Source organism: Rhodotorula toruloides (genome assembly GCF_000320785.1).
Source record: "Rhodotorula toruloides NP11 unplaced genomic scaffold Scaffold25, whole genome shotgun sequence".
In the NCBI taxonomy this organism is placed as follows: domain Eukaryota; kingdom Fungi; phylum Basidiomycota; class Microbotryomycetes; order Sporidiobolales; family Sporidiobolaceae; genus Rhodotorula; species Rhodotorula toruloides.
In genome coordinates this window covers 165,587-188,622 of record NW_015622985.1, presented here as the reverse complement: position 1 = coordinate 188,622, position 23,036 = coordinate 165,587, and the positions used below count along the sequence as shown (strand labels likewise).

The window sequence follows — 23,036 nt, the reverse complement described above, 5'->3', positions numbered from 1 at the left end:
GTTGATAACGGGCCCCAGTGACGCACAGATCAGCTGGGTCTGGTCGAGAACGTGTGAAGTCAAGGAGCGAAAGAGGTCGGGCGAGGAGGGTTGGACTCGTCCACCGCTATAGCATCGCTCAACTGGCTTATCGTGGAGGTCTTGGGACTTTGTCGGCTACCAGAAGACCGTCAACCGACACCTGGAGCGTCCACCGACCCTGCCTCGTCGTTGTCCTCGATTCTCGAATCTCATCACCTCGAGGATCAATCTCAGCGAACAGGGCCTCACTGGGATTCGTAGGGGCTGGAGAGGATCGAATGGACCTCTCAAACGACGTGCGTGGCTTTGGCACTCTCCAGCGGGTCTTCGGGCGCTCACCGCTCTCCTCCTCACATCCAGCTCGCCCGACTTGGGCTTGTGGACCAGCCTCACCCTTTCCTCGCCTCTCGTCTCCCTGTCGACGCTTGTCAGCACATCTGCGACGCCGTGCGATGCCTACCGCCCGCCGTCGCGACTTCGACGCTCTATGCCCTCTCCCTCGTCTCCAAGACTTGGTCTTCGGCCGCCCAATCCGCCCTTCACCACACCCCTTTTCTCAACTTCGATGCCCCCGACACCGCCCCTCCACGCACCTTTGCCCGGCTCAAAGCTCTCCTCCACACGCTCGAAACGCGCGACAATCTCGCTCGCTCTGTTCGAGAGCTCGACATCGGACGATGGACAGCACGATGTAGCAGCGAAGCGAATGTCGACCGACGACGCATCTCTACCATCGCTGTCAAGATCGTCGCCGCATGTCCAGCCCTCAAGGTCTTGTCACTGCCCTTCGTCGTTCAGGCCGACAAGAAGGACCTCGTTGTCGCGCTCAGGGGCCTTTCACAGCTCGAGCACTTCACGTTTGACGAGAATGCGGCGACAGCAGATCCATGGATTATCAACATCGACGTATCCATCAAGGAGGAATGGGGCAAAGCGATTTGGACGATCGCCGACTTGGCCGCACTCGCTCCGTCGTGGCCACGCATCAAGGTCCTCGCGCTACATTCAGCAGTGCACAGCGGCGAAGGCGACAGTGTCGTGGATTGGCAACTCGAGGAGTTCACGCTCTACTTCCAACAGAACGTCAAGCTCGACTTTACCTACCTCGACCGACTTCTTCACGGCAGTCGAGGTTCCCTCCGCCGCCTCAACATTCAGGAACATCGTCTGGAACCCGGGGTGCTCGCACGGTTCCTCGAAGAGTATGGCGGGAGTCTCGACACGCTCACTACGTTCACATCCGACTATTTCACCGTTGACGAATCCCTTCCGCTCGCTATCGCCACGGGTTGCCCGAACCTCTCCGTCCTCTTCCTCAAGACCCCCATACCTGACCTTGCCGACGCTCTTTCCAAGTTCTCGCGACTCCGACACCTACACAGCGTCCTCCTTCAAACTGTCTGGGCGACCAGACTTGACCGGGATCAAGTCGTCGACACTCTTCGCTCCTTTCGCTCGCTCAAGCGCTTGGGCATCTCGCCGGGCGCCCACGACGTTCCGAACTACAACCCGGGGCTGCTCTACCTCCCTGCACAGTACCTTTTCGACACGTTTTGCGCCGCAATCAACGACATCGGAGACGCAGTGCGGGAGGAAGGGATCAATGTGCGCGAGCTGCGGTCTTGGGACGGACGACCTGGGTTCAAGCCGATCTGAGTTCACTGGGTATCCAACAAAGTTCCCATCCCGCTCTAGACACTCTACACACTTTATACCCGCTGGTACCGCCCTGTAGCCTCATTCTCCTCATCCTCGCTGTCGTCGTTCCGCAACGCGAACCGCTCCATCCGCATGTGCTCGTCGCGACCTTTGTTCGCCGTCTCGTCATAGTCGAAGATGGGCGCGACACCTCCGACTGTCGCCCCGCCCGCTCGATAGAGATTCGTCGAGTTGCGCGCGTCGGGTCCTCGCTCATTGCCTTCGCAGTCGGAAGCGAGCGAGAGGCGGTTTGACTGCTCGAGGAGAGAGTGGCGTTGGTCGCCGAGGGAATGCCGCAGGCCTCGTGCTTCTGTCTCGCCTCGTGCAAGGTTCTGCTCGTTCAAGCGGCTCATCAGCGTCGTTCAGCCCAAGCGATAGACTGTGCGCACCAGTAGGTAGACGCCGAGCGAGATTGTGTAGAAGCCGCAGATGAGCGAGACGGTCTGGGAAGCGCCCGAGGTGTTCAGGCCGTGGAAGAGGATGATAGAGGCGACGAGGGTGGCGCTGGAGAAGAGGGAGAAGTACAGGGGGTTGACGACGTTCGTCGGGAAGAGGTCGAGGGCCTGCGAAAGCGAGGAAGGGTCAGTCGGAAAGCGATATGGCGTCCTGCTGGCTGCAGGAGCTACAAGACGACAACAGCAATTGGACAGACTCTGTTGAAGAAGTTGAGTTGTGCTGATTCGTAGAAAGAACGTTCCGTCAGCTCCCTGGACGTCCAGGAAAGAAGCGGAAAGGCAAGGGAAAGAAGCGGAGAGGAAAGGGACGAACTGGCGATGCATCCGGCGACCGTAATCGCAAAGATCCACGTTCCCGCCCGCCACAGCTGGTTGTTGCCCGCAAACGTCAACTTGAGAGCGATGCCGAGCCCCTTGACCGCCATGACGGAGATCGAGCCGACGAGGGAGCAGATGGAGAGGTAGACGAGGGGGTTCTTGTTCCCGTGTTTCGGGGCGACCTTGTAAATCATGTACAGCGAGAAGCAGGTGACGAAGAAGGCGTAGAACATGAACCCGGGCTGGAGGGCGTACTCGAGGATCTCGTCGACTGTCGCGATGTCCTTGTCTTCCGGTGCGTGCAGGACGACGATGATCGATCCGACGAGACACAACGAGCATCCCGAGATGCCGATCTTGCCTAATCGCTCGCCGAGGAAGATTGCCGCGAGAATCGCGCTGCAGGAGGAAAGGTTAGGGAGGATTGAGGAGGGCTAGGAGGGAAAGACGCACCCGACAAGGACTGATAGCGCACCGAGCGGTGTGACAAGAGCTGGTGGTGCGAATGTGTATGCCGCGAAGTTGGCGACTGTGCGAGAAACCAGTTAGCCGGCGGGAAGGAGATGCAGAAGGGGAAACGGGGAGGAACCTTCTCCAACAACCACTGCGAGCGAAGCGAACGTCAGCGCTGATGCCTATAGAGTCGATGCAAGCCCTGACTCACTCGTCAACATGCCCGCCCACCACAGCCCGTTCTTGAGGTACGAGTACGACTCGCTGGAGAAGCCGTCATGCGAATCCGCCGCGCTGATCAGTCCCTGCGCGTGTCCAGAATGTCAGTACAGTCCTTCTCTTCGCCCAGAGACTCCGGCGGACCTTCTTGGTGATGATGAACGACGTCCCAATCGCCGCAGAGGACGAGATGGCCAGCGCGAGTCCAATGTACTTGTCGTTCGGGTTGAACGAGGTGACTGCTCCCTCCGCAGCTGCTGCTGTCGCCTGCAACGTCACGTCCATCCTGCTTGGCTGCTGGCGGAACGAGAGACGGGAACACCGACGAGGCGCGTGTCGAGGCGTGTGAAGTGGTAGGATGGAAAAGCGGCGCGGCGGTACAAGGGCGTGAGTGTACAGCGAGTCGTCAAGGAGTCGTCAAGCCAGTCCAGCCGAGCAGCGAGTCGCGAGCAGTGTGATGGAGCGAAGTCAACCGATGGAGCCGACAGCGTCGACGCGACTTTGGGCTTTCTTGCATCCAAAGCTATTTAGTGGCGACGGACAACACGATCCAAACGATAGGTGCATGCTACAGTCTGGAGAAAGTGAAACGGGAGGGACGACAAACGGGATACAAAGACGGTCAAGTCGTTCCTTCCGCCTCCATTAGATCTCAGGGGCATTCTTCGATCCGACAAGAGAGACATAAAGTCAAGGAGTAGGCGTACACGGCGCCGGCGCGCACTGGACGACGGTCGAGGTCGTCAACGAGGTGTTCTTGAGGTGCTGGACTTCGGCGGCGCTCCAGCACATCCTGCGTGCGATAAAGCAGCGTCAGCTTCAGTCAACGACCGAGAAATGTACGTAACGCACCTCCGTCCCAGGGTGACAGTCTCGATCCTCCCATCAGCAGCCGCCAACCCTTTCTCCACCGCCTCAACCGCGATCCATGGGACACGCGCGTCGAGCACAATCATTTGCAGCGGCAGTCTAGTCATGACCTCGACGACGCCATTCGACGACATCAGGTGGTCGGACGCGACTTCGAGGACTTGGAGGAAGGCGCAACGCTTGACGAGGAAGTCGAGCGGATAGACCGCTTCTTCCGTCGAGACGGGGTACGTGACCGCCTCGCGCACTTTGCTGCCTTCTTCGAGAAGCTCAAACTTGGTCGCCAAGGCGAAGGCGCCGTCGACGAGGGGCGAGTCGGGCGGGTACGCCGCCGCGAAAGACGTGCTGAAAGGGTTGCCCGTCTCGGAACGCGCAGGAGGTGTTTGGACTAGCCGATGGTTCTCATCGTGGATGCCAAACGAGAACCGACACAGCGTGATTGCCAGGGTGCGAAGGTTGGGGAGGAGGCGGAGAGCGGCGATTAGGCCGGGACGTGAGAGGGAGTCGATGGCCTGGAGACGCAGTTCGTCGAGAGTGTGACGAGTAGCATTGATGATGGAGACGAAGGCGTCGTCGCGCAGGCTCGGGCCCGCGATCTGGTGCAGAGTGAGGCTGCGAAGGGGAAGAGAGGGAAAGGGCATGGGCTCCGGAGGTGGAGGGAGACAGAGCGCGGGTACATTGGCTGTCGTGACGACGTTCTTACCGGTCTCGTCGGTTACGAAGTCGATGTGAGGGCTCGGGTTATCGCAGTCGCCATCAAGGCGGAGCGTAGGGTACTCCACGCTGCCGACATCGTCCCCGTTTCGTGAATCGCTTGACGCGTTCGCGGGCTGTAGGACGAAGAGGTCTTGGAGATGGAGTGTTTGTAGGTTGGTCGCCTGGCTTAGGATGCCGACGACAATATCCCAGCGGACGAAACCACCTTGCACACTGAAACTCCTCAACTGCGTCACTCCGCCACCTCCTTTCGCGAGGACCGTGTATAGCATTCGCAAGCCGTCGTCAGCCGTGACTTGAAGAGAGCGCAGGTTGTCCAGCAGGTGGAGTGCCGGGTAGACGAGATTGCGCGAGGCGCCCGGCGGGCCGTCGAGCTCTGTCGAGTTGAGGCGGAGATCGCGGACGCTCGAGGTAAGGCGAGAAGGTGTAGGCGAGTTCTTGACAGAGCGTAAGAAGCTGTACGCCTGCTTGTCCGAGACGAGGGCGATGTGACGGTAGAGCAGCGAGACGGCGGGACCTTGAATGCGACTGCGGTCAGCGTCGCTCGCCAGGGTTTGGCCCGTCGAAAGCGCAGTCAAAGCGCACCTTTGAAGGCCCTGCAGACGAGCATGTACCGCAGGAGCTCGCCTTTCGCCTCGCCCCACCTGCTCCCGAGGGCGAGTACGAGCGAGACGAGTTCAGGAGGGAGCGTGGCGAGCGTGGCGCCGCTGGAGAGGGTTTGCGAGGGTCTTTGAGCCATAGTCGTAGTCTGTGTAAGCCCTCCAGCGGTGGAGCGGCCACAGAGTGAGGAGTCGGAGGTCAAGAGGGACAAGTTCATCAGCCGATACTCCGACACCACTCACTAGCGCTTGCCAGGCTGGCTTGTCGACTGCTGCAGGGCCAGCATGCTCTACGCCTGCTCAGGAGTTCGCAGATCCCGCTCGCGAGGGTGTTGAGCACGAAGGACGACTCGCTTCGCTCAACCTGGCAAAGACGGCTCGCACAGCACTACGCACGGGGTCTGGCGGGGTCGCTGGTCGACGTAGAAGAGCAGGTTGGGCAGGAAGTGCGGTGGCTGGAGGAAGCAGCTCGCTCGGACGCCACGAAGACGGGCGAGACCTGGGAGAGTCGGGTTGAGCGAATGGTCCGCGAGATGGTCGAGGAAGACAAGCCGTTGGCGTACGTGCTGGGTAAGTGCAGACTTCACTCTCCTGAGGGCGACCCTGACATCCGCTCTTACGCTCGCAGGAACCCAGCCTTTCCACCCTCTCCCGGTCGACCTCCTCGTCCGCCCTCCAACGCTCATTCCCCGCCCCGAAACCGAGCACTGGGTCTCCCTGCTCACCGAGCGGATCCTGGCGGTCAGAGGCAAGACGGCCCGGAATGCTGAGCCGTTCCGTATCCTCGATATTGGAACGGGAACAGGCTGTATCGCGCTCGCTTTGACGCATGGGTTGTCGCGCACGAGTGAAGGACGTGCAAACGGTCCTTTCGCCGCCGTCAGAACGTTGGCGGTGGATCGAGCCGAGTCGGCGGTGCGCCTAGCCAAGGAGAATGCCAGAAGATGCGGTCTTCCTTTCGCCCCTCGAGGTGGCGAAGGCCGTACGGGACAAGCCAACTCAGATCCCAGCGCTGAGTTACCCAACGACCCGTCGACACCAGACGCTCCGTCCGCCGCCGTCTCCGTTCACCAAGCCGACCTCTTTTCCCCTTCGTTCTCTTCCACCGTCTTCGCGCACCTCCAGCACATCCGCTCTTCCGACTCACTCGCCAACGCAGTTCAACCGCCGGGATTCGACCTCGTCGTCTCCAACCCGCCCTACATTCCTCTCCACGAATACGCCACACTCGACCGCAGCGTCCGCGAATGGGAAGACCGCGGTGCACTGGTCGGCGAGACAGCAGAACGACCTCTCGTGCCGCGGAGCAAGGAGGACGACGGGCTGGTCTTCTATAGGCGGATCGTGAGCCTGTTAGAGGAGTTGCTGGCGGAAGGAGGCGAAGGGCCGGTTGTTGCGTTTGAGGTTGGGAAGGGACAGGCGAGGGACGTAGAGAGGATGCTGCGCGAGTGGCGGGGCACGAAGGGGGCGCAGCTAGAGACGAAGGTGATAGAGGATCCCTGGGGCATGGGGCGGGCTGTCTTTGCGGGTTGGAAACGGTGATCTCGTCTCGTCTCCATCTGCGTCCATCAAACTCTGCTTTGCATACTGAGAGCAATGCATACAACATACAACAACACCTCGCTCTGCCTCCGCGAAAGCGATCTAACCCAGCCAGCGCCATCCGACCTCGACCTCCTCGATTCCCGCGAAAGGTTTGCGGAAGTCGAGGTCTTTGCCCGAGATAACGAGCTTCGAGCGCTTGTCTCCGCCGTTCGTCGGTGCGCTCGCTTCGAAAGACGGGACGAACCAGGTGATCGCGAGAGCCGCCTGCGGTCCGTACGTCGTCAGCGCAAGGATCCGGCAAGCAGGCGGCGTCGGATACGCACCATGTCAGGCAGCTTGCCATGCCTGTCACCCGTCTTGCCGACGAGGTATTTGAGCTGAACCTCCCTGTCTCCGTCTAACACAATTCCTCCGTCCTGCTCTACTGCCGCCTTTGCCTCCTTCTCGGATCGTCGCTTGTTGCTGGTCGAGTTCGGCTCAAGGAAGGAGGTGCGAGGAACGAGTACGCGAGTTCGGGAAGGTCCAGGGTTGGCGGAAGTCGAGGTGGGTGTGGCGGCGGTTTGTGAAGGGGGCGGCAGGTCGGGCGACTCGGCGATAGACGAGGCCGGAGTCTTGATGACCGCCGAAGGGAGCGAGCCGGTTGAGGCGGAAGCTGAGGGCGGAACGCTTGCGCCTGCGTCCGTTTGAGTCGGTTCGAGCTGGGTTGGGGTATCATCCCGGAGCGGATGAGAGCCCTGCTTGTCGCTCGCCTCTGAGAGCGAACCGACGTGGACGAACATCTCGCTTCGGTCGTCCCAGTCGTCAAGGGTGGTCGGCGTGTTTGGGTCTCGCGCCAGCGTGAGTTCTCGCTCGCGGAGGTTGGCGGCGATCGAGTCCTTGTAGCGGAGAACCTGCTCAAAAGGGTGTCAGCCCGTGAGCGATGATAAGAGGTGGGAGCCGCGCACCTGCACCGCCATCCGCTCGTTGCCGCCCGCAACAACCTTTCCAACCCCATGCAAGCCCGGTCCCGTCACCTTAACGTACTCGAGCACGACTCGCTTGCTGCCGGACAACGCATTGTCTCTAGGGTCATCACCTTTGAGGAGACGGACCCAGTAGCCGAGCCACCGGCGCTGACTGGCGATCGAGACGCCGTAGCGTTTCGCGCCCGGGCTCATTCGTCGGAGGGTGTGGAAGCGGAGCAAGTACCTGCGGAGGATTGTTCAGCAAGGGATGCAAGGCAAAGGAAGGTGAAGCGACGCACTCGAGCTTGTCTTCCATCGGCAGGTCCTGGATGTCCGACCCCGACTTGGCGAGTACTGCGCGCGGGTCGAGCGGGCCGTACGTCTTCAGGTCGTCGCTTTGGTTCGCCTTGTCGTCCTTTGGCAGAGCAGGCGCTGAAGGAAGACCGGGTAGGGCGAGCAGGAGTGAGAGGGCGAAGGTGCCGGACCTGCGGAAGTATGGATGAGCGTCACAAGGGCCGAAGACGGGTTCGGTCTGACTCACCGTCCTTTTCCAGCCTGTAAGGAGCAACGTCAGCCAGAAGAGGGCGGGAGTCGGCAAGACGTCGAGCCGCACCTTGCAGTGAATCACGACAACATTCCGCTCGTCCTTCTCGTACCACCGCTTCGCACCCGTCGCCATAACCGGTACCATGCTCAAAGGCGGCGGATGGTGATCAGGCCAAGGATACCGCTCTACCGGCCCGCCCAGCACCTTCTCCCCCGCCTCCTCCTCATTCGAAGCGCCGTCCGTTGCGAATGCTGAAGCTTTGTAGGAGTTTTCGTAGAGCGGGCAGAGGTTGAAGATGCGGTAGTGGGGAGCGTAGGGTTCGAGGAAGCGGATCACGTCGGATCTGCGGGGTCGAGAGGTCAGTTGAGGTAGGTGCGAGGAGGACGGAGAGGGTCCGACGAACCGCTTGTTCCGGTACAGAGATGCAGTACCAGTCGCAGGGTAACCCATAATGATGATTCTGTAGGTCTGCGAGGTCAGCTTGTCCCTCTTACACCGCTCGAACAGCACTCACCGGTCGGTCAACCTGCACAAGTCCAAGTCGAAGCCATCCTCCGTGTAGCGCGCTTTGCGGCCAGAGACGAGCCGTCTGAGATCCAGCATGCTCGCGTCGTCAGCTAAGCCTGCGAAGCGGTGAGAGCGAGGAAGCGAAGCGAAAGAAGCGAAAAGCGATGACGGAGCTCGCGGCGAACTTGGCGACGACGACAAGTGGTTTGTCCAAGACGAATATGGTTTAGCAGAGAAGCGACAGACACCACAGACAAGCTACAGATCCTTCCCATCTGCATTTTTCCCGTTCCACCTTCAAGAAGTCGTCTCCTCACGCTGCGCCTAGTCGCGGCGAGGCGAGCGGCTGCGGTCCCTGGGCGAACGGTCCCTCTCCCTGCGGTCAGGGGTGGGCGAGCGACGGCGGGCGGGGCTGCGGGAACGGCGAGGCGAGGGCGTGCGGCGCGAAGAACCGCGGCGGTCGCGCTCGTCGTACAGGTCCCGCGTCGACTTGCGGTAGCCGTCGTCGCGGTCACGGTCGCGGCCAGAGTCGCGGTCGCGTCCGCTGTCGCGTCCACCACCACGCGAGTCAAACTGTCGGGTCGAGGGAGTCAGTTGGGAGCGCTAGCTGCGGGTGGAAGGAAGGTAGACGCACGTCCTCGACGACGCTGACCTTGGCGCCGTTGAGCTCGGTGTCGTGGAGCTTGCGAACAGCGTCCTCGGCATCGTAACGCGAGTTGTACTCGACGAAGCTGTTGCGGCGGGAAGACCAGTCAGTTCGATGCGAGAAGCGGACAGATTGCAATGGGACGCACCCGACAGTCGGGTCGCGCCTGTCGACGTCGGCGAACGAGACGGTGCCGGCCTGGCGAGCAAAGTCCTTGACGTCCTATGTGCGCGAGATGCCAAAATCCAGGGTCGACGACGACGATCAGCGACCTCCTCCAAACGAACGACGGCGCCACTGTGCGGTTATCCTCGAGACCTGACTGCGACGAAGCCACGAACGACGACGACGCGGACGACCAGACGCGACGACCACGAGCGACGAGACCAGTCCTTGAGACCGTTCCGTCCCGATACGCCAGACGACGATCCTCTCGACGCCAGAACGATGCCTCTCCGGTACTACGTGAGCCAGGACGACGCCAGCGAGCCCCATCACGACGCCACAGCGACTCCAAGCGGAACGGGCTGCACCTCCGTGCGTCAGTCCGGGTCGTCTCGGGTTTCGCGAATCTCGCTTTCGCGCGTCTCGCTCTCGAAACAGGTTCTGTGTCGAATCATAGAAATGGAAAGCGAGCGTACCTGCCAGCTAGTGCCCTCGCGAAGGCCCTGAATGGTGATGCGGAAGCCGCTTCCAGCACGAGGGGGAGGCGGGCGGTCGAAGCTGCGAGGAGGAGGTCCGCCGTATCCGCCGCCGTAGCCACCGCCGCGAGGAGGAGGGCCGCCGAAGCTGTGATTTGCGTGGGTGAGAGTTAGCGAGGATTGGAAGAGGTGAGATGAGTGCGACGAACCGGTCGTCCATCATGCTGCGGGGAGGCTTGGCGAACTCGACCATGATGCTGTGGTGAAATAAGTTTGTTAGCTGAAGAGGCTTATGAGTGAATGCACGGGGGAGGAGGCGAGCGTACCGGTCACCAAGGAAGTCCTTGTTGTTGAGCTCGTTGACGGCCTCCTCGGCGTCCTGCCAGCCACGACGGGTCAGCACACTCTTCAGTGACATTCCCAGCGGACTCGATCTCCGACGCACCCTCAAGTCCGCATACTCGATGAAAGCAAATCCCGCCATGATGCGAACATCGACGAGCTTGCCCATGCGGCCGAAGAAGTCCTCAAAGTCGGCGCGAGTGGCGGCCTGCGGGATGCGGCCGACGTAGAGACGGCGTCCGGCTTGCATCGTTGGTGTGCGGGAAGGGGGCGGTTGAGGGAGTGAGGAGGGGGAAATGGGGTGGATACAGGCGATGGGAGGCTGTGTGCGCGTGTGGGTGGTCTAGTCAGCTTCAGTTTGGACCTCTGTGTACATCTGGCGGGCCACTCACGCCTGTGTGCGGGTAAAGGGAGAGGGAGAGCACCTCGAGCCTCAAGGCGAAGTTGGGCGGGGCGACTTGCAACTTGTGCTCCTGCTGTGACTTGAGTAGCTGTAGAACAGTCTTACGAAGCAGCTGACAAGGCTTGCTAGTCAAGCGCTTCGAAGCGACGGTTCGCGGACGTCGTCCCGCTTCCACTCGCGCAGGAAACGCCCAACCGGAACAACAGCGGGTATAGTACAGCCCAGAGACCTCTAGATGCGTAAATACGGGAACAAGATGAGGAGAGCTAGGTGCGAGGAGGCGGAGGAGGCGAGATTCTGGTCTCGAAGCTTGAAGAGGGAAAGAGGCTGTCGAAAGGGTAGGGCGGCCAGCGGATTGTGGTTCGTGGCCTACTTCTCCTTCTCGAGCGGGATGAAGAGCCAGGACAACACACTGACAAGGCGGATGCCTGCGAGAAAGAGGGCCAGGAAGTCAGCGCTTTCCTCCCAAGCATGGCTCGGAGACGCGACTCACCTGTGCATGCGGCGAAAGCGACGGCGCTCGAGCTGGCAAAGACGATGCCGGCCGAGCACAGTCCCCCGAGGAAGGCGAAGAAGACGGCGAAGATTCGGTGGTCGCGCGACTTGACGTACTTGGCGACAAACAGCTTGGGGTCGTTGACGAGTTCGACCCAAACCGTTGTCAAGACGAGACTCACGCCGAACGCTGTGTTCAGGCGCTGCGTGCGGAAGGCTGCGTCAGCTAGTCCGCCATGCATGCCGCTTACGACAAACAAACCTTTGCAACGATGCCCTGAGGAGAGGCAGATCGTCAGTCCAACGAGCTCGCAAGAGTAGAGGAGCGAGAGACGGTGTTGAAGGAGAGGATCGAGGGAGCGCTTAAGGAGGAGAGAAACGGGGACGCACCTGGAGACCCAGACTCGCACTCGCGAAGGCCAACGCCGCCATCCCCCTCGCATTCTGCCATGAAGCGTTTGTTCGGAACCTGTGCAGCACGGAGGATCAGCCCAATTGCGGGAAGGGAGACAAGGGAGGGGAGACTTACTCAGCCACACTCGGCTCATAGCTAAAGTGCGCACACAGCGCCGCCGCCATCGTAAACAGCGCCATGATGAACGTCGCCGTCATGATCCACCATCTCCGCTTCGGCCCGACTTTGTCGCCAATGCGCCCGATAGAGCTGCCGAGGAGGAAGGCGAGGAGCGATGTCAAGGCTTGCTGGTCGGGCTTGTGAAACGTCCGGTCGTTCGTTGCGAATAGTCGTGCGACGGCGAGTGACAGCTGAACGAGTCCACCGGCTGCAGGGGAAAGTCACACGATCAGATGGAGCGGCGAGGAGGAGCAGGTCGTCGAGATGAAGGAACGGCGGCGCACTCTGGAACCCGCACCACAGATAACATGCCAGGAACGTCGGTGCGCTCGTGAATCCCGTCAAGAAGCAGAAGAGGATGAGTTGCAGCAAGCTACTGTTCGAATCGACGTTCCCGCTCAAGAAGCTCCGCGCGGAGACCCGTCGGCGCTGCTCGATGGCGGTGGATGCGTCGCTGGTGGCGGCTGTCGTTGTCCCAGGCGTGTTGTACTCGGTCTTGAGGTACTCTGCCATGTCGGAGATGAGTTCCGGCTGATGGCGCGATGAGGGGTGCTGGCTCGACGAGAGAAGTTGTTGGCGGGGTGTAGCAGGACTCAGGTGGGCTAGCAGAGCGTGGTAGCCCTTTCAGACACAGCGACAGCGCAAGGAGCAGAGCGAGACGAGGGAAAGAGTCGAAAACTCCCCGGCGGCTCCCGTCGGCAAGGGAAAGATAAACGAAAAGATAAACGATGGCTCGTCCCGGTCAAGCCAACGGCGCCCGCTTCCCTTGGCGGCGCAGACGAGCTGTGGGCATCCTGTGCACTGCAAGAGACGCGAGCGTACAACAACAGCGACCGGCCAGATCGACGTCCTCCTTCCTCGCCTGCAATCGCCGCTCCTTCCGACAATCACTCCCACGCCTCCGTCACCCCAATCGCGCCACTAGCCGCAGAACCGCCATATGTACGACGAGAAGGCCGGCGGTGACGACAGGCGAGGCGAGCGAGACGTCGATAAGCGTTTCGAGGACGAGGGCTGAGACGAGCCAGAGCGGGATGGCGGGCGATATGTCGAGCGACATGTCGGGTGCAGGGAAGGTGGAGATGGCGGGAGAGAGGCGGCGGAGGTGGATGAGCTGTACGACATCGGGAAGTCAGCGGGTGACCGGAAAGGGGCGTACGGGAGACTTGCCTTGACCGCTGCCGCAAGACTTGCCAGCACTGTCCCCTGTAGCATACCACTCCCACTTCCTTCCCTCAAACCTACTCGTACGACTCCCGTTCCTTTCCGCCCGAAATCAAGAATCGCAGAAAGCGGCGACGATGATGGGCCTGCCGGCAGAGTCGCGGATGGCGGTGCCGGCAAGGGTAGTGGCGGTGAGAGGCGAGGTCGGGGTGTTGGCGGGGAAGGTAGCGGCGACGGGCTGCGGCGGCGGAAGAGGGCGGGCGAAGAGGCGCGACGGAGCAAGGCGGATGACTTTCGAGTTGACACTGTCAGCTCCACCTCGCTCAACACGAAAAGGGAGGGAGCAGAACGTACTGCGCGACTAGGCGGAGCGTTCCACTCGTCCGAACCGGCCTCAGACTCCACCTCAACTTCCACCTCCTCCCACCTCACACCTGACGAAGCCTCACTCAGCCTCCTCCGTCGCGCATCAATGAAAGCACGCGGCAGGAGATTCCCGGCCTTGCTCGTACCGGGCAGCCACTTCGCCACAGCCGTCCCGACCGCCTCCTCGTGCTCGCCGCGTAACCGTTGAAGTTGCAAGTCTCGCCGAATGCGCGTGAGGGCGAGCTGGACTTTCTCGCATGACGGGCGACGGGTGGAGTCGAGGTTGACTAACTGCGAGAGGAGGTGGAGAAGTGAGGTTGGGAGATCGTGACGGGCTGAGGCGGAGAGGGGGAGAGGGTCGGAGGGGTTGAAGCTGCCGGTGAAGAAGCGTTTGCACTATCAGCACTGCTATAAGAGCAAGGCGAGACAGAGCACAGATTCGACAGCCGACGCACCCCTTGTAAGACCTTACTTCCTCCTCAAGTTTCCTCGTATCGCCTTCCTCCCTCGCCTCGCCGAACGGCAACGAGAAGAAGCAGAGCAAATGCAAAATCAGGCCGAGAGCCCACATGTCGCTTCCTCGGTCGGGTGAGGGGAGAGCGCCGGTCGTTGGCGAGGGAGTGAAGGCTTCGGGCGGGGTATAGGCGAGAGTTCCGGAGCCGCCATCTGCACACAATGCCGTCAGCGCCAGTGCAACGCGCCGGGACGGGAAGAGACGTACGACGCTCGCGGTGGTAGCTGTCGTTCGTGGCTGAGCCAAAGTCGCTGAGCTGGCAAGTCGGCAACAAGGCGTCCTCGTCCCAGTTGAGCAGGACGTTCTCGGCCTGTGCTAGCGGCATCAGCACTCGTGTAGGAATGCTGAACAGGGGCGACGCACCTTCAGGTCGAGATGGAGGATGTTCTTGCTGTGCAAGAACGCCAAGCCGCGCACGATATCCTCGAACAGCGTGACAATGTCTTCGAGTCTGAGCAGGTGTACCGCGCGCTCCTTCTCCTCCTGTCGCCTGTGCCGGGCTCGCTCGCCGACACTTCCCCTCGCCGACTCATCACGACTCCCTCGCCGCGCTTCGATAAACTCGGCCAAGCTGCCGCCGTTCGCATAGCTCATGAGGATGTGCAGCGTCGGGACTTGCGGTGCGAAGCGAGAGGGAATGGCGGAAGACGTCTCGAGCCAGGCGTGGTGGTATGCGACGATGTTGGGGTGCGAAACTGACTCGAGCAGGTGGACTTCGCGCAGAATCGAAAGGAGGTATGATGGGGAGTCGCCGACGGAGACTGGGCGTGAAAGTTGATCAGCATCTAATGCGCGAGCGTGGGAGTTGGCCGGTACGCACTCTTCTTGCAGGCGTAAAGACCGAGAGCTTCGCCGTTCAGGACATGCCGGACGAGGTAGACCGCCCCCTGACCTCCCTTGCCTGTGAATGTCAGGCATTAGTGACTGCGCTTTCTGCGACACAGGTGGGCGCGACTGACCGAGCAGCTGAACCTCCTCGAAGAAGCGGGCGAAGTAGCCCTCGTTCATCTGGCTCTGATCGAGGTGCTCGGCTCCGCTTTGTCCGCTCGCCGAATCGCCTTCATCGTCGCTCGGTAACGCTCGGCTGGCGGTCGACATCGGCGTTGCGACAAGACTGCTGGCCTCGCTCAGCATGCCCCACCAATTCGAGTCCACTTCTCGGACGTCCCGCACATTCGTCAATTGCGTCGTGACGAGCCCGTCTTCTCCCTGACGAGAGTCGTCTGTGCTCGTCGACGAAGCAGGAGGTGGAAGAAGGGGAAAATGGCGAGTTCTGGTCGTCTCGTGAGAGGAGGGACTGGGACGTCGTCGCTGAGCGGGCGGAGGGAGCGGTTGGTAGCATAGCGGGCAGTGGCTCGGAGGAGGTCCTGTGATCCTCACATCGTCTGTGGCGTCGCTGACTGTCGACAGTGAGGGCGAAGCGGGTTCGCGAAGGGGCGAAACCGCTCGTCCAGCCCTTTCCTCGCCGTCGCTGCCGATAGAGCCCGTTGAGACCGACGCCCAGCTTCTCCCACCGCTCCTGCCGAACCTTCCACGTCTCGGCGGAGTCGCTAGAGGCGAGCCAGGCGGCGTTTCCGAGACCGCGAGTCGACGAAGGTGGGGAGAGTAGAGAACGACCTTGCGCTTCGACGGGTCGACTAGGACGACCTGCCAGCTTGTTGCGGGGTCCTGTAGAGCAGTCTGAGGTGCCGGCAGCACGGGCTGCGCCATGTAGCGTCACTGAAGAGCATGGTCGAAGGGAGAGAGACTTTTGGCGTCCGTCCGTCCACCTCAACCGCTGAGTGGGGCTGCTGCTGCCGTCAGTCGCTGGTTCAAGCTTTCTCGCCGCCAGAACAATCCGCCACAGACCGCCCCGAGCCCCAGAAAGACCAGCGGACCTCGGCCTCCTCCCGGGCGTTGCCAGCTGTCGCTGCGTTGCAAGCACGCTTTCTGAGGCGTCCAAACGAACGAGCCGAGTGTACGACAAATTGCGACTGCCGTTGAACCCGCCAACTTCGCCTCCAGGCTGCTCAAGCCGCTCGCGCCTCTCTTCGCCTCTTTCCCTTCACTTCGTCTCGCTTGAACTGCCCGTACTGCTTGTGTCGACCTGCACAATGTCTTCTTCTGATCGCCGGAACACGCCGCAGGTACGCCAGCAGTCTCCTCGCGCTCTTGACGGCGAGTACTGATGTCCCTGCTCCCGCAGGCGTCTACTCTCCTCAGCCTGCCCACCGAGTTGCTCGAAGCCATCTTCAAGGATGTCTACACGCACGTTGCGCCGCGCGTCCCGCCCTGCCGCGCCCTCTTGCCCTTGCACGACAAGTTGTTGAAGGCTCGCTACGTCAGAGTCAAGATTGTCGGGTCCGACACGCTCGCGCGCTACAGCAGGGCCGTCCAGACGAGGAGTGCGGTCGGACTGGTGTGCCAGTCGCTCAGGATCACGAGCAATGACCTCTTTCCGCACTACGAGCTTTCCGGCATTGCCTTCCAGAAGTCCTTCCTTCCGCTCAGGAACTTGCGCAAGTTGGAGGTCGACAACACGCAGTTTGTGATCGCAGTTATTGAGCACCTCGGAAAGAGTGCAGCCTCGCCCTTCCCGCACCTCTCGTCGCTCGCCCTCACGCCGTCCGAAGATGACCCGGTCGCGATCCACACCCTTCGCAAGCTCACATCGCTCACGAGCATGACCCTGGCCCTCAGCTGCCCCTTCATCGCTATGGAAGATCAGGACGAGACAAGCGTGACCTCCTTCACGAAGCTGACGTTTATCAGTCTTGCTATTCGTGATGGAGACTTGAGCAGCGTCGTCCAGCTCGTCGCTTCAGCATCGGCGGTTCGCACCCTCGTCGTCAAGCACTACGCAGCGAACGACGCTTACGGCGCCTTGCTCGATGCGGCTGCCAAGCTCGGAACTGTCACAAAAGTGACTTTGATAGGCGCAGTTTCGCCAGTTTCGCCGTCTTGGAAAGCGCCCAAGCAGCTCAAGTCGTTCACTTGCCTCACGAATCTCACGCTCGGATCGGGCTGCACGCCGCGCGACGTACCGACGTTCCAGCTTCTCCGCCGCCTTCCCCTCCAATCTCTCCGCTTTGGTCCCGACACGATCGTCTCATCCGACCACGTCCTCTCCCTCATCACTGGTACCGACAAGCTGGACAGCCTTAAGTCTGTCACGCTCGACAACATCTACGCGCATTGCGACGACGTTCACCGGTGGGACTGGCGCAGGGACATCGACGCCCTCTACCACTGGCTCGAGGAGGGCTACACAAAGCCGCGCTGGACAAAGGCGTTCTCGCGTCAGGGCTGTCAAAAGCTCATCGACGCCGCCGAGTCGGAGGGGATCATCTTGTCGGGCAGCTCGGTCGAAGCGATCGACATCGAGGACCACATCAACATGCACAAGGATGACGTTGAGTGCTTCCTGGAGCATCAGAGGCGTCATGACCGCCGCGAATTTGGCTTCAGGTGGTGAGGATTGCGAGGGTAAGGACGCTTGCTTGGAGTCGTAGGAAATGCATTGCTTTCAGCCGTGAAGGTCTCCCTTCGTACCGTGCACGTCTGGGAGATCAAATGAGTCTGCACGAGCAGTCTGCGCGTTTGCGAGCTTGCCTGACGCCTGCAAAGCAGGCGCACCCTCCCTTCTGTCTCCTCCGCTTCACTCGCTTCCCGCTTGACCTCGCTTGCTCAGTCCGGAACTGCTCAGCATGAATCGCATGAGCCGTGCGCACCAGGTACGCCCACATGCAACGCTTCCCGCGACGAGGGCGCACCGCTGAATCCTCATCTCCTCCTTCCCGTTCTACAGCAATCAAGGCTGCTCAGACTGCCTGCCGAGCTTCTCGAGCTCGTCCTGCGCGACGTCTACGACCATGAGCCTCTCCCGGTACCCCTCTGCCGCAAGCTTCTCTCCCTTCACGACCGTCTTCTTTCCCGACGCCATGCGAAAGTCAAGATCGACCACCCGTACACGATCTCCGCCTTCTGCCTCAGCCTTGCTCTTAGGCCCACCATCGGCGAGCTGTGCCAGTCGTTCAAGGTCGCCAACCCCGGACGCCGACTCTTGGGCATGATTCCGCCGAGCGACCCATGGAACGTCTTCTCCGCCCTGCCGAACCTGCGCACACTCGAACTCGCCAGTCTGCAGCTCGTCAGCAGCTTCCTGGCGTACCTGTCGTACGGCGGCGATCCTGCGCTGCCGAATCTCTCAGCTCTCGCCTTGATCGCCTACCCCGAGCAAGCAGACTTTCCCTTTGCCCTCTCGGTAGAAGGGCTGAACAAGCTCCCCACCATCGAATCCCTTCGCATGACGCTTCCTACATTCAGCGTCAAGCTGCGGCGTGGCCAGAAGTTTCAGCTGCCCGCAATGACTGCCTTCCAATGCGACGTCGCTGGCGACCTTGCAGGCGTCTCCCAGCTCATCAACGCCAGTCCCGCCTTGCAGTCGCTTCAAATTATCGGAAGACCACCGAACGAAGTGCTGCGCAACCTGATCGTCGCAGAAACCAACCTCCACTCAATCTGCAAGCTCACGCTTCATGGGAAGAAGTTCAGCGAAGCTTGGCAGCTTCCGGGCGAGTTGATCAGCTTGAAGCAACTTACGACATTGATTCTGGGCGCGCAATACACGACTTCCGATACCTCGCTCGACGTCTTGCGCCAACTCCCCCTCGAGAATCTGCGCATCTGCGCGGGCGCCCTGATGTCTTTCAGCTCCATCACTGACCTCATCAGCGGTCCTGGCAAGCCTGCTAGTTTTAAGCAGGTGATGGTCGAGACCGTCAGCGCGCGATGCGACCCTATCAAGATCAACAAGGCTGACCGCGCCGCTCTCGAGACCTGGCTCGAGGAGGGCTACGCATTGCCGAAGTGGACCGACGACTTCTCACGCGCAGGCTGTCAACAGATGCAGCAGGCAGCGATCCGCGAAGGCGTGACGCTCTCGGGAGGCGCGGTCAGGGCGGCGAAGATTGAGGATCGCATCAACTCGAGGAAGCGGCGTGTCTTGAGGCGTCTGGCGGAATTCGACTTGGCAGACATCCTCCAGACGGAGACTTGAGTTCGTGGACGGTTCGAAGGGTGGCGGCAGTGGCAGCGGGGGAGGAATGTTGGAATCGCATCGCGCATCGCTTGTTTCTTCCTCGAGTCTTCGCCACCGCTTGCTTGTGTGCGAAGCTTCTTGGAGTGCGCTTTGTGACGCTACGAGACAGCGAAGGAAAGGCGGCTGGCTTGTCGCCCTGTTCCCTTCTCGCTCCTTGTCTCCTCTTCCTCCTCGACTTCGCTCGTTCTCCGCTGTTATCTTCTTACTTGGCTCGCAATGGCTCTGATCGGGTTGGCTAGCGTCCCTGCAGCACAGGCGAGTCCCTCCGAGCCGCCCCTTCGTTTCCGGAACGCCCGCTCACCTCGCCTGTCAACTCCTCCCGCAGGCTTCGCCACTGCTCGGACTGCCTGTCGAGCTCCTCGAGCAGATCTTCGATGACGCCTGCAACGACGCACCGCCGACTCGCCCACTCTGCCGCGCGCTCCTGCCTCTCTTCGACAGCCTCTCTCGCCAGCGGCACAAGCGAGTCAAGATTCGACAGCCGGAAGCGCTCCTCGACTACGGTCGGACTGTCCAATGGCGACCCATCGTGGGCGAGTTGTGCGAGTCGCTGACGGTCACGCAGGAGGGCGGACGCTTCCTCGACAACGTCCCGCCTGTCGACCTTCGCAACTTGCTTCCTCGCCTCCCGAACCTCGTCAAACTCGACCTTACAGGCTCAGCTCTCGTCACAAACTTCTCTGAATACGCGGCATCGGGACTTGAAGACGAGAAGCGGCTACCCGACCTGCGGACCCTCGCCTTGACATCTTCCGACCAGGTCGACTATTCTTCCCCGTTTCCCATCGAAGGTCTCTACCCTTTCCACCGACTCGAGCGCCTCTCCATTACGATCTCCTACCTGAGTCGCGGTGCCAATGACTATCCAGCCCCTTCGTTCCCCTCCCTCCGCTACCTCTCCTTCAAGTTCCGCATCGTGCACGACTTGACCGGCATCACCCGCATCATCGAAGCCTCTCCCGCCCTGCGCCAGCTCGAAGTACACGACTACGTCCGGCAGCGCAACTTCCACCGCCTGCTCGAAGCCGCCGCTCGACTCGGAAGCGTCACCGACTTGACCCTCGAGGGCGCCCCTTGCCGCCGGGCGATGGAAGGTGCCGCAGGAGGTAGCGCATTTCACGAGGTTGACGAAGCTCTCGCTCGCGCACGGCTGTACCGCGAGACGAGCACCGACGTACAACTTGCTTCGCCGCCATCCTCTCGAATCGCTTTCCTTCGGTCCCAAGACGAAGCCTTCCGGCTCGCACCTCCTCAAGCTCATCACCGGCCCCACAAAATTCCCTACCCTCCGCTCACTGAATCTCGACAACCTCGGACCCGGATTCTGTCGAGACATCGACGAGGAGGAGGCTCCAGAGGCGGAACTCGAAGAATGGCTCAAGACGGGCTATGAGCTCGTCTACTTCCCATCGAGCTTCTCAATCACTCATTGGGTCAACCTCTGTGACGCAGCACGCGTCGAGTCTGTCGAGTCGACAGGCTCAATCAGGGAAGCCTTCTTCGTCGACTGCAGCGTTTTCGATACGCTGCGCGTGGTCGAGCGGCGTGTTAAGGAGCTCAAAAAAGCGGAGCGAGATGAGTGACACTGGCAGATGAAGCTGCAGCGGTGGGCGTGCTGGTGAAAGGATGATGGGAGAAGGCGTAGTTGGGACGGCGGACGGGGGAGTACTGGATAACGCAGACGCATCGTAATTGAAGCTCCTGACGCTTGACGAGAAGCGTGAGCGAGCGGGACGAGAAGCAGAGTGTGAGCAAACGAGAAATGCAAGGCGACGAAAAGAAGGAATGGAAGGAAAAGTCTACGATTCTACGCCGTCTTCGCAAGGAACACGTCGCGACCCAGAGAGTATACAAACGATGACCAATGCCAAGCGAACCTGGGAGGGGCGATGGGCGTCTACTGCTTCTTCGCCGCGGCTCCAGTCCGGGCCTTGTCATAGTTCTGCACGAACCAGTCGACCGACTCTTGCAGCGCGACGTCGAAGGGGGTGAATTGGAAGTCGGGGAGGTATTTGCGAAGCTTCGAGTTCGAGGCAGTCTTCTTGTCTGCGTTGCGAGTGAAAGAGCGTTAGCGAGCGGGCGGGAGAGGGGAAAGTGGGCAGGGGAGACGTACACTGGCCGTCTGCCTTCGAGCTGTCCCACTGTGCGTGCAAAACCGACCCGAGGCACCGTCAGCGAGTGATCTCACGAACTAGCGGGAAGCAAGGTCGTCGAACGCACCGTCACCTCTCCCTGGAACCCAACAGCCTTGACGATCGACTCGGCAACCTGCTTAATCGTGATCTCGTCCTCCTCGCCAACTGCAGCCCACACACAACTCATCAGTACCTTTTCCGCCCGCGAAAGGAGGTGGGATGGGACGAACCGGAAAGGATGATGGGGTCGATCTCGGGGTACTCCTTGAGCTGCCAGATGAAGAGCTTTGCGAGGTCGCGAGAGTAGATGAATTGGCGGAGGGGCGTGCCAGATCCGGAAACGGTGAAGGGGGTGCCGTTCTCTGCGGGACGAGCGGACAGGGTGTCAGTTCACCTCTGCGGAGAAGCCCACTCCACCGGCTTCTCCTTGCGGGGAAGCAACGGAGAAGACACGAGGCGAGAGGAACCGAGACGCACTCTTGGCGAGGTAGCACTTGTGCACCAACCCAGGGATGACATGCGAGTCCTCGAGGTCATAGTTGTCGTGCGGTCCGAAAATGTTAGTCGGGATCGCAGCAGTAAAGTTGCAGCCAAACTCCTCGTTGTAGGCGCTGTTCCCAATCGTCAGCTTGAGGGAGAAGAGGGAGGGAGGGAGGAAGGGAGACGCAACTGGTTGTAGACGTCTACGAGACGCTTTCCGTGTGCGTAGCCAAAGTTGGACGAGTGAGGAGGGCCGAGGTGCACGTGCGACTCGTCGATCGGGTAGGAGACCTTGTCGGGGAAGACGCAGGTCGAGAGGCACGAGATGACCTTCTTCACCTGTAGGTCGAGGAGGGTCGAATTAGCGCAATTTGTCGAGGATAGGATAAGCACGCGGACGCACGCCGTGCTCCTTCGATGCCCAGAGAACGTTGTCGTTGATGAGGAGGTTGTCGCGGAGGAAAGTCAACTGCGCGAGATAGCCTCGTCAGCCAAGCGCTCCTTCTTCTTCGCGTTTCGCGATCCTCCTAGAGCATGCAGCAATTGCAGCTCCCGAAAAATGCGAGCCTGAGCCAGAAGGAGCGAACGACGCACCTTGTACTTCATGTTCTTGAACAGTCCACCTACGAGGGCAGCAAGGTGGATGACGTGCGTCGGCTTGTACTTTTCAAAGATGGCCATCGTCTGCGCGAGGTCCCTGTCGTCGTGAATGGCCGTCGAAAGGCATGGTCAGTAAAGGAAAGTCGACGAGGAGCGGGTGAGGTGAGCAGGCGAGAGTCGGTGGTGGCGGGTCCAAGAGCAGCGTGCGCGTCCCAGCAGTCCTGAGCCATCCTACTGAACACACTGAGCGTGCAGCCGAGCCCCCATGCGCCCGCCGTCGCGTCGTTGCGAGCGACTCCCGTGTTCGCTCCCGGTGGTCCGTCCAGCTCACCTCAAGTCTCCGTCCTTGCTGCTGAGGAAGACCCATTGGTCGTCCTCTGCAAACTTGCCGTAGCGTGACCCGACAGGCTCGTGCTGGGTGACATAGTCGATGGCGGCGCCGACGAGGCCTGCGCGGGAAGCGAGCGAGGGTGAGAACTCGACGGCGGCGGCGCGTGGCGGGACGGGAGCTGGACTGGGCTGACGCACCTGTTCCACCGGGGACGAGGATGACGTTCTTTGAGCTGCTCATCGTGTCAAAGAGGGAGAGTGAGCGAGGGGAGGATGGCGGGAAGACGGAGACCGCGCCTCGACGCCAAAGTCGATCCGGGACACCCGCCAAGGTGCTTCATTCTGGTACTGTACTGCTAAAATACATTCTATT

General features: G+C 60.9%; 12 protein-coding genes across 12 annotated transcripts; 5 read left to right on the top strand and 7 right to left on the bottom strand.

Annotated features, from left to right (window-relative positions):
• Positions 1-299: 299 nt before the first annotated feature.
• RHTO_04084 (uncharacterized protein) lies at positions 300-1,677 on the top strand (the record flags this gene model as incomplete). Its single annotated transcript, XM_016417752.1, has 2 exons — positions 300-317; positions 382-1,677. 2 exons carry the CDS (start codon positions 300-302, stop codon positions 1,675-1,677), a joined length of 1,314 nt encoding a protein of 437 aa, XP_016270911.1.
• A 53-nt stretch (positions 1,678-1,730) lies between these two features.
• Positions 1,731-3,449, bottom strand: RHTO_04083 (DUF803 domain membrane protein; the record flags this gene model as incomplete). Its single annotated transcript, XM_016417751.1, has 8 exons — positions 1,731-2,051; positions 2,109-2,282; positions 2,372-2,394; positions 2,488-2,891; positions 2,946-3,021; positions 3,082-3,096; positions 3,157-3,250; positions 3,309-3,449. The coding sequence occupies 8 exons, from the start codon at positions 3,447-3,449 to the stop codon at positions 1,731-1,733; spliced, it is 1,248 nt and encodes a 415-aa protein (XP_016270910.1).
• Positions 3,450-3,854: 405 nt separating this feature from the next.
• Positions 3,855-5,490, bottom strand: RHTO_04082 (uncharacterized protein; the record flags this gene model as incomplete). The annotated part of the gene is made up of 3 exons (XM_016417750.1): positions 3,855-3,957; positions 4,017-5,268; positions 5,337-5,490. The coding sequence occupies 3 exons, from the start codon at positions 5,488-5,490 to the stop codon at positions 3,855-3,857; spliced, it is 1,509 nt and encodes a 502-aa protein (XP_016270909.1).
• A 381-nt stretch (positions 5,491-5,871) lies between these two features.
• On the top strand, positions 5,872-6,892 carry RHTO_04081 (methyltransferase; the record flags this gene model as incomplete). The annotated part of the gene is made up of 2 exons (XM_016417749.1): positions 5,872-5,920; positions 5,979-6,892. 2 exons carry the CDS (start codon positions 5,872-5,874, stop codon positions 6,890-6,892), a joined length of 963 nt encoding a protein of 320 aa, XP_016270908.1.
• A 102-nt stretch (positions 6,893-6,994) lies between these two features.
• Positions 6,995-8,989, bottom strand: RHTO_04080 (phosphatidylinositol-3,4,5-trisphosphate 3-phosphatase; the record flags this gene model as incomplete). Its single annotated transcript, XM_016417748.1, has 8 exons — positions 6,995-7,159; positions 7,219-7,785; positions 7,840-8,083; positions 8,139-8,324; positions 8,381-8,394; positions 8,453-8,729; positions 8,790-8,846; positions 8,901-8,989. The coding sequence occupies 8 exons, from the start codon at positions 8,987-8,989 to the stop codon at positions 6,995-6,997; spliced, it is 1,599 nt and encodes a 532-aa protein (XP_016270907.1).
• A 228-nt stretch (positions 8,990-9,217) lies between these two features.
• On the bottom strand, positions 9,218-10,772 carry RHTO_04079 (splicing factor, arginine/serine-rich 4; the record flags this gene model as incomplete). Its single annotated transcript, XM_016417747.1, has 7 exons — positions 9,218-9,466; positions 9,528-9,624; positions 9,688-9,761; positions 10,181-10,328; positions 10,390-10,437; positions 10,507-10,559; positions 10,626-10,772. The coding sequence occupies 7 exons, from the start codon at positions 10,770-10,772 to the stop codon at positions 9,218-9,220; spliced, it is 816 nt and encodes a 271-aa protein (XP_016270906.1).
• Positions 10,773-11,294: 522 nt separating this feature from the next.
• On the bottom strand, positions 11,295-12,507 carry RHTO_04078 (uncharacterized protein; the record flags this gene model as incomplete). Its single annotated transcript, XM_016417746.1, has 6 exons — positions 11,295-11,353; positions 11,419-11,623; positions 11,683-11,697; positions 11,811-11,889; positions 11,950-12,202; positions 12,279-12,507. 6 exons carry the CDS (start codon positions 12,505-12,507, stop codon positions 11,295-11,297), a joined length of 840 nt encoding a protein of 279 aa, XP_016270905.1.
• Positions 12,508-12,898: 391 nt separating this feature from the next.
• RHTO_04077 (protein kinase IKS1) lies at positions 12,899-15,748 on the bottom strand (the record flags this gene model as incomplete). Its single annotated transcript, XM_016417745.1, has 7 exons — positions 12,899-13,108; positions 13,165-13,897; positions 13,980-14,190; positions 14,246-14,348; positions 14,402-14,799; positions 14,859-14,939; positions 14,998-15,748. 7 exons carry the CDS (start codon positions 15,746-15,748, stop codon positions 12,899-12,901), a joined length of 2,487 nt encoding a protein of 828 aa, XP_016270904.1.
• Positions 15,749-16,131: 383 nt separating this feature from the next.
• Positions 16,132-17,492, top strand: RHTO_04076 (uncharacterized protein; the record flags this gene model as incomplete). Its single annotated transcript, XM_016417744.1, has 2 exons — positions 16,132-16,164; positions 16,224-17,492. 2 exons carry the CDS (start codon positions 16,132-16,134, stop codon positions 17,490-17,492), a joined length of 1,302 nt encoding a protein of 433 aa, XP_016270903.1.
• A 232-nt stretch (positions 17,493-17,724) lies between these two features.
• On the top strand, positions 17,725-19,076 carry RHTO_04075 (uncharacterized protein; the record flags this gene model as incomplete). The annotated part of the gene is made up of 2 exons (XM_016417743.1): positions 17,725-17,751; positions 17,826-19,076. 2 exons carry the CDS (start codon positions 17,725-17,727, stop codon positions 19,074-19,076), a joined length of 1,278 nt encoding a protein of 425 aa, XP_016270902.1.
• A 258-nt stretch (positions 19,077-19,334) lies between these two features.
• RHTO_04074 (uncharacterized protein) lies at positions 19,335-20,701 on the top strand (the record flags this gene model as incomplete). Its single annotated transcript, XM_016417742.1, has 3 exons — positions 19,335-19,358; positions 19,444-20,292; positions 20,345-20,701. 3 exons carry the CDS (start codon positions 19,335-19,337, stop codon positions 20,699-20,701), a joined length of 1,230 nt encoding a protein of 409 aa, XP_016270901.1.
• A 314-nt stretch (positions 20,702-21,015) lies between these two features.
• Positions 21,016-22,904, bottom strand: RHTO_04073 (GDP-L-fucose synthase; the record flags this gene model as incomplete). The annotated part of the gene is made up of 10 exons (XM_016417741.1): positions 21,016-21,164; positions 21,232-21,259; positions 21,339-21,418; positions 21,484-21,615; positions 21,731-21,864; positions 21,924-22,072; positions 22,137-22,202; positions 22,328-22,430; positions 22,665-22,782; positions 22,862-22,904. 10 exons carry the CDS (start codon positions 22,902-22,904, stop codon positions 21,016-21,018), a joined length of 1,002 nt encoding a protein of 333 aa, XP_016270900.1.
• Between the last annotated feature and the right edge of the window lie 132 nt (positions 22,905-23,036).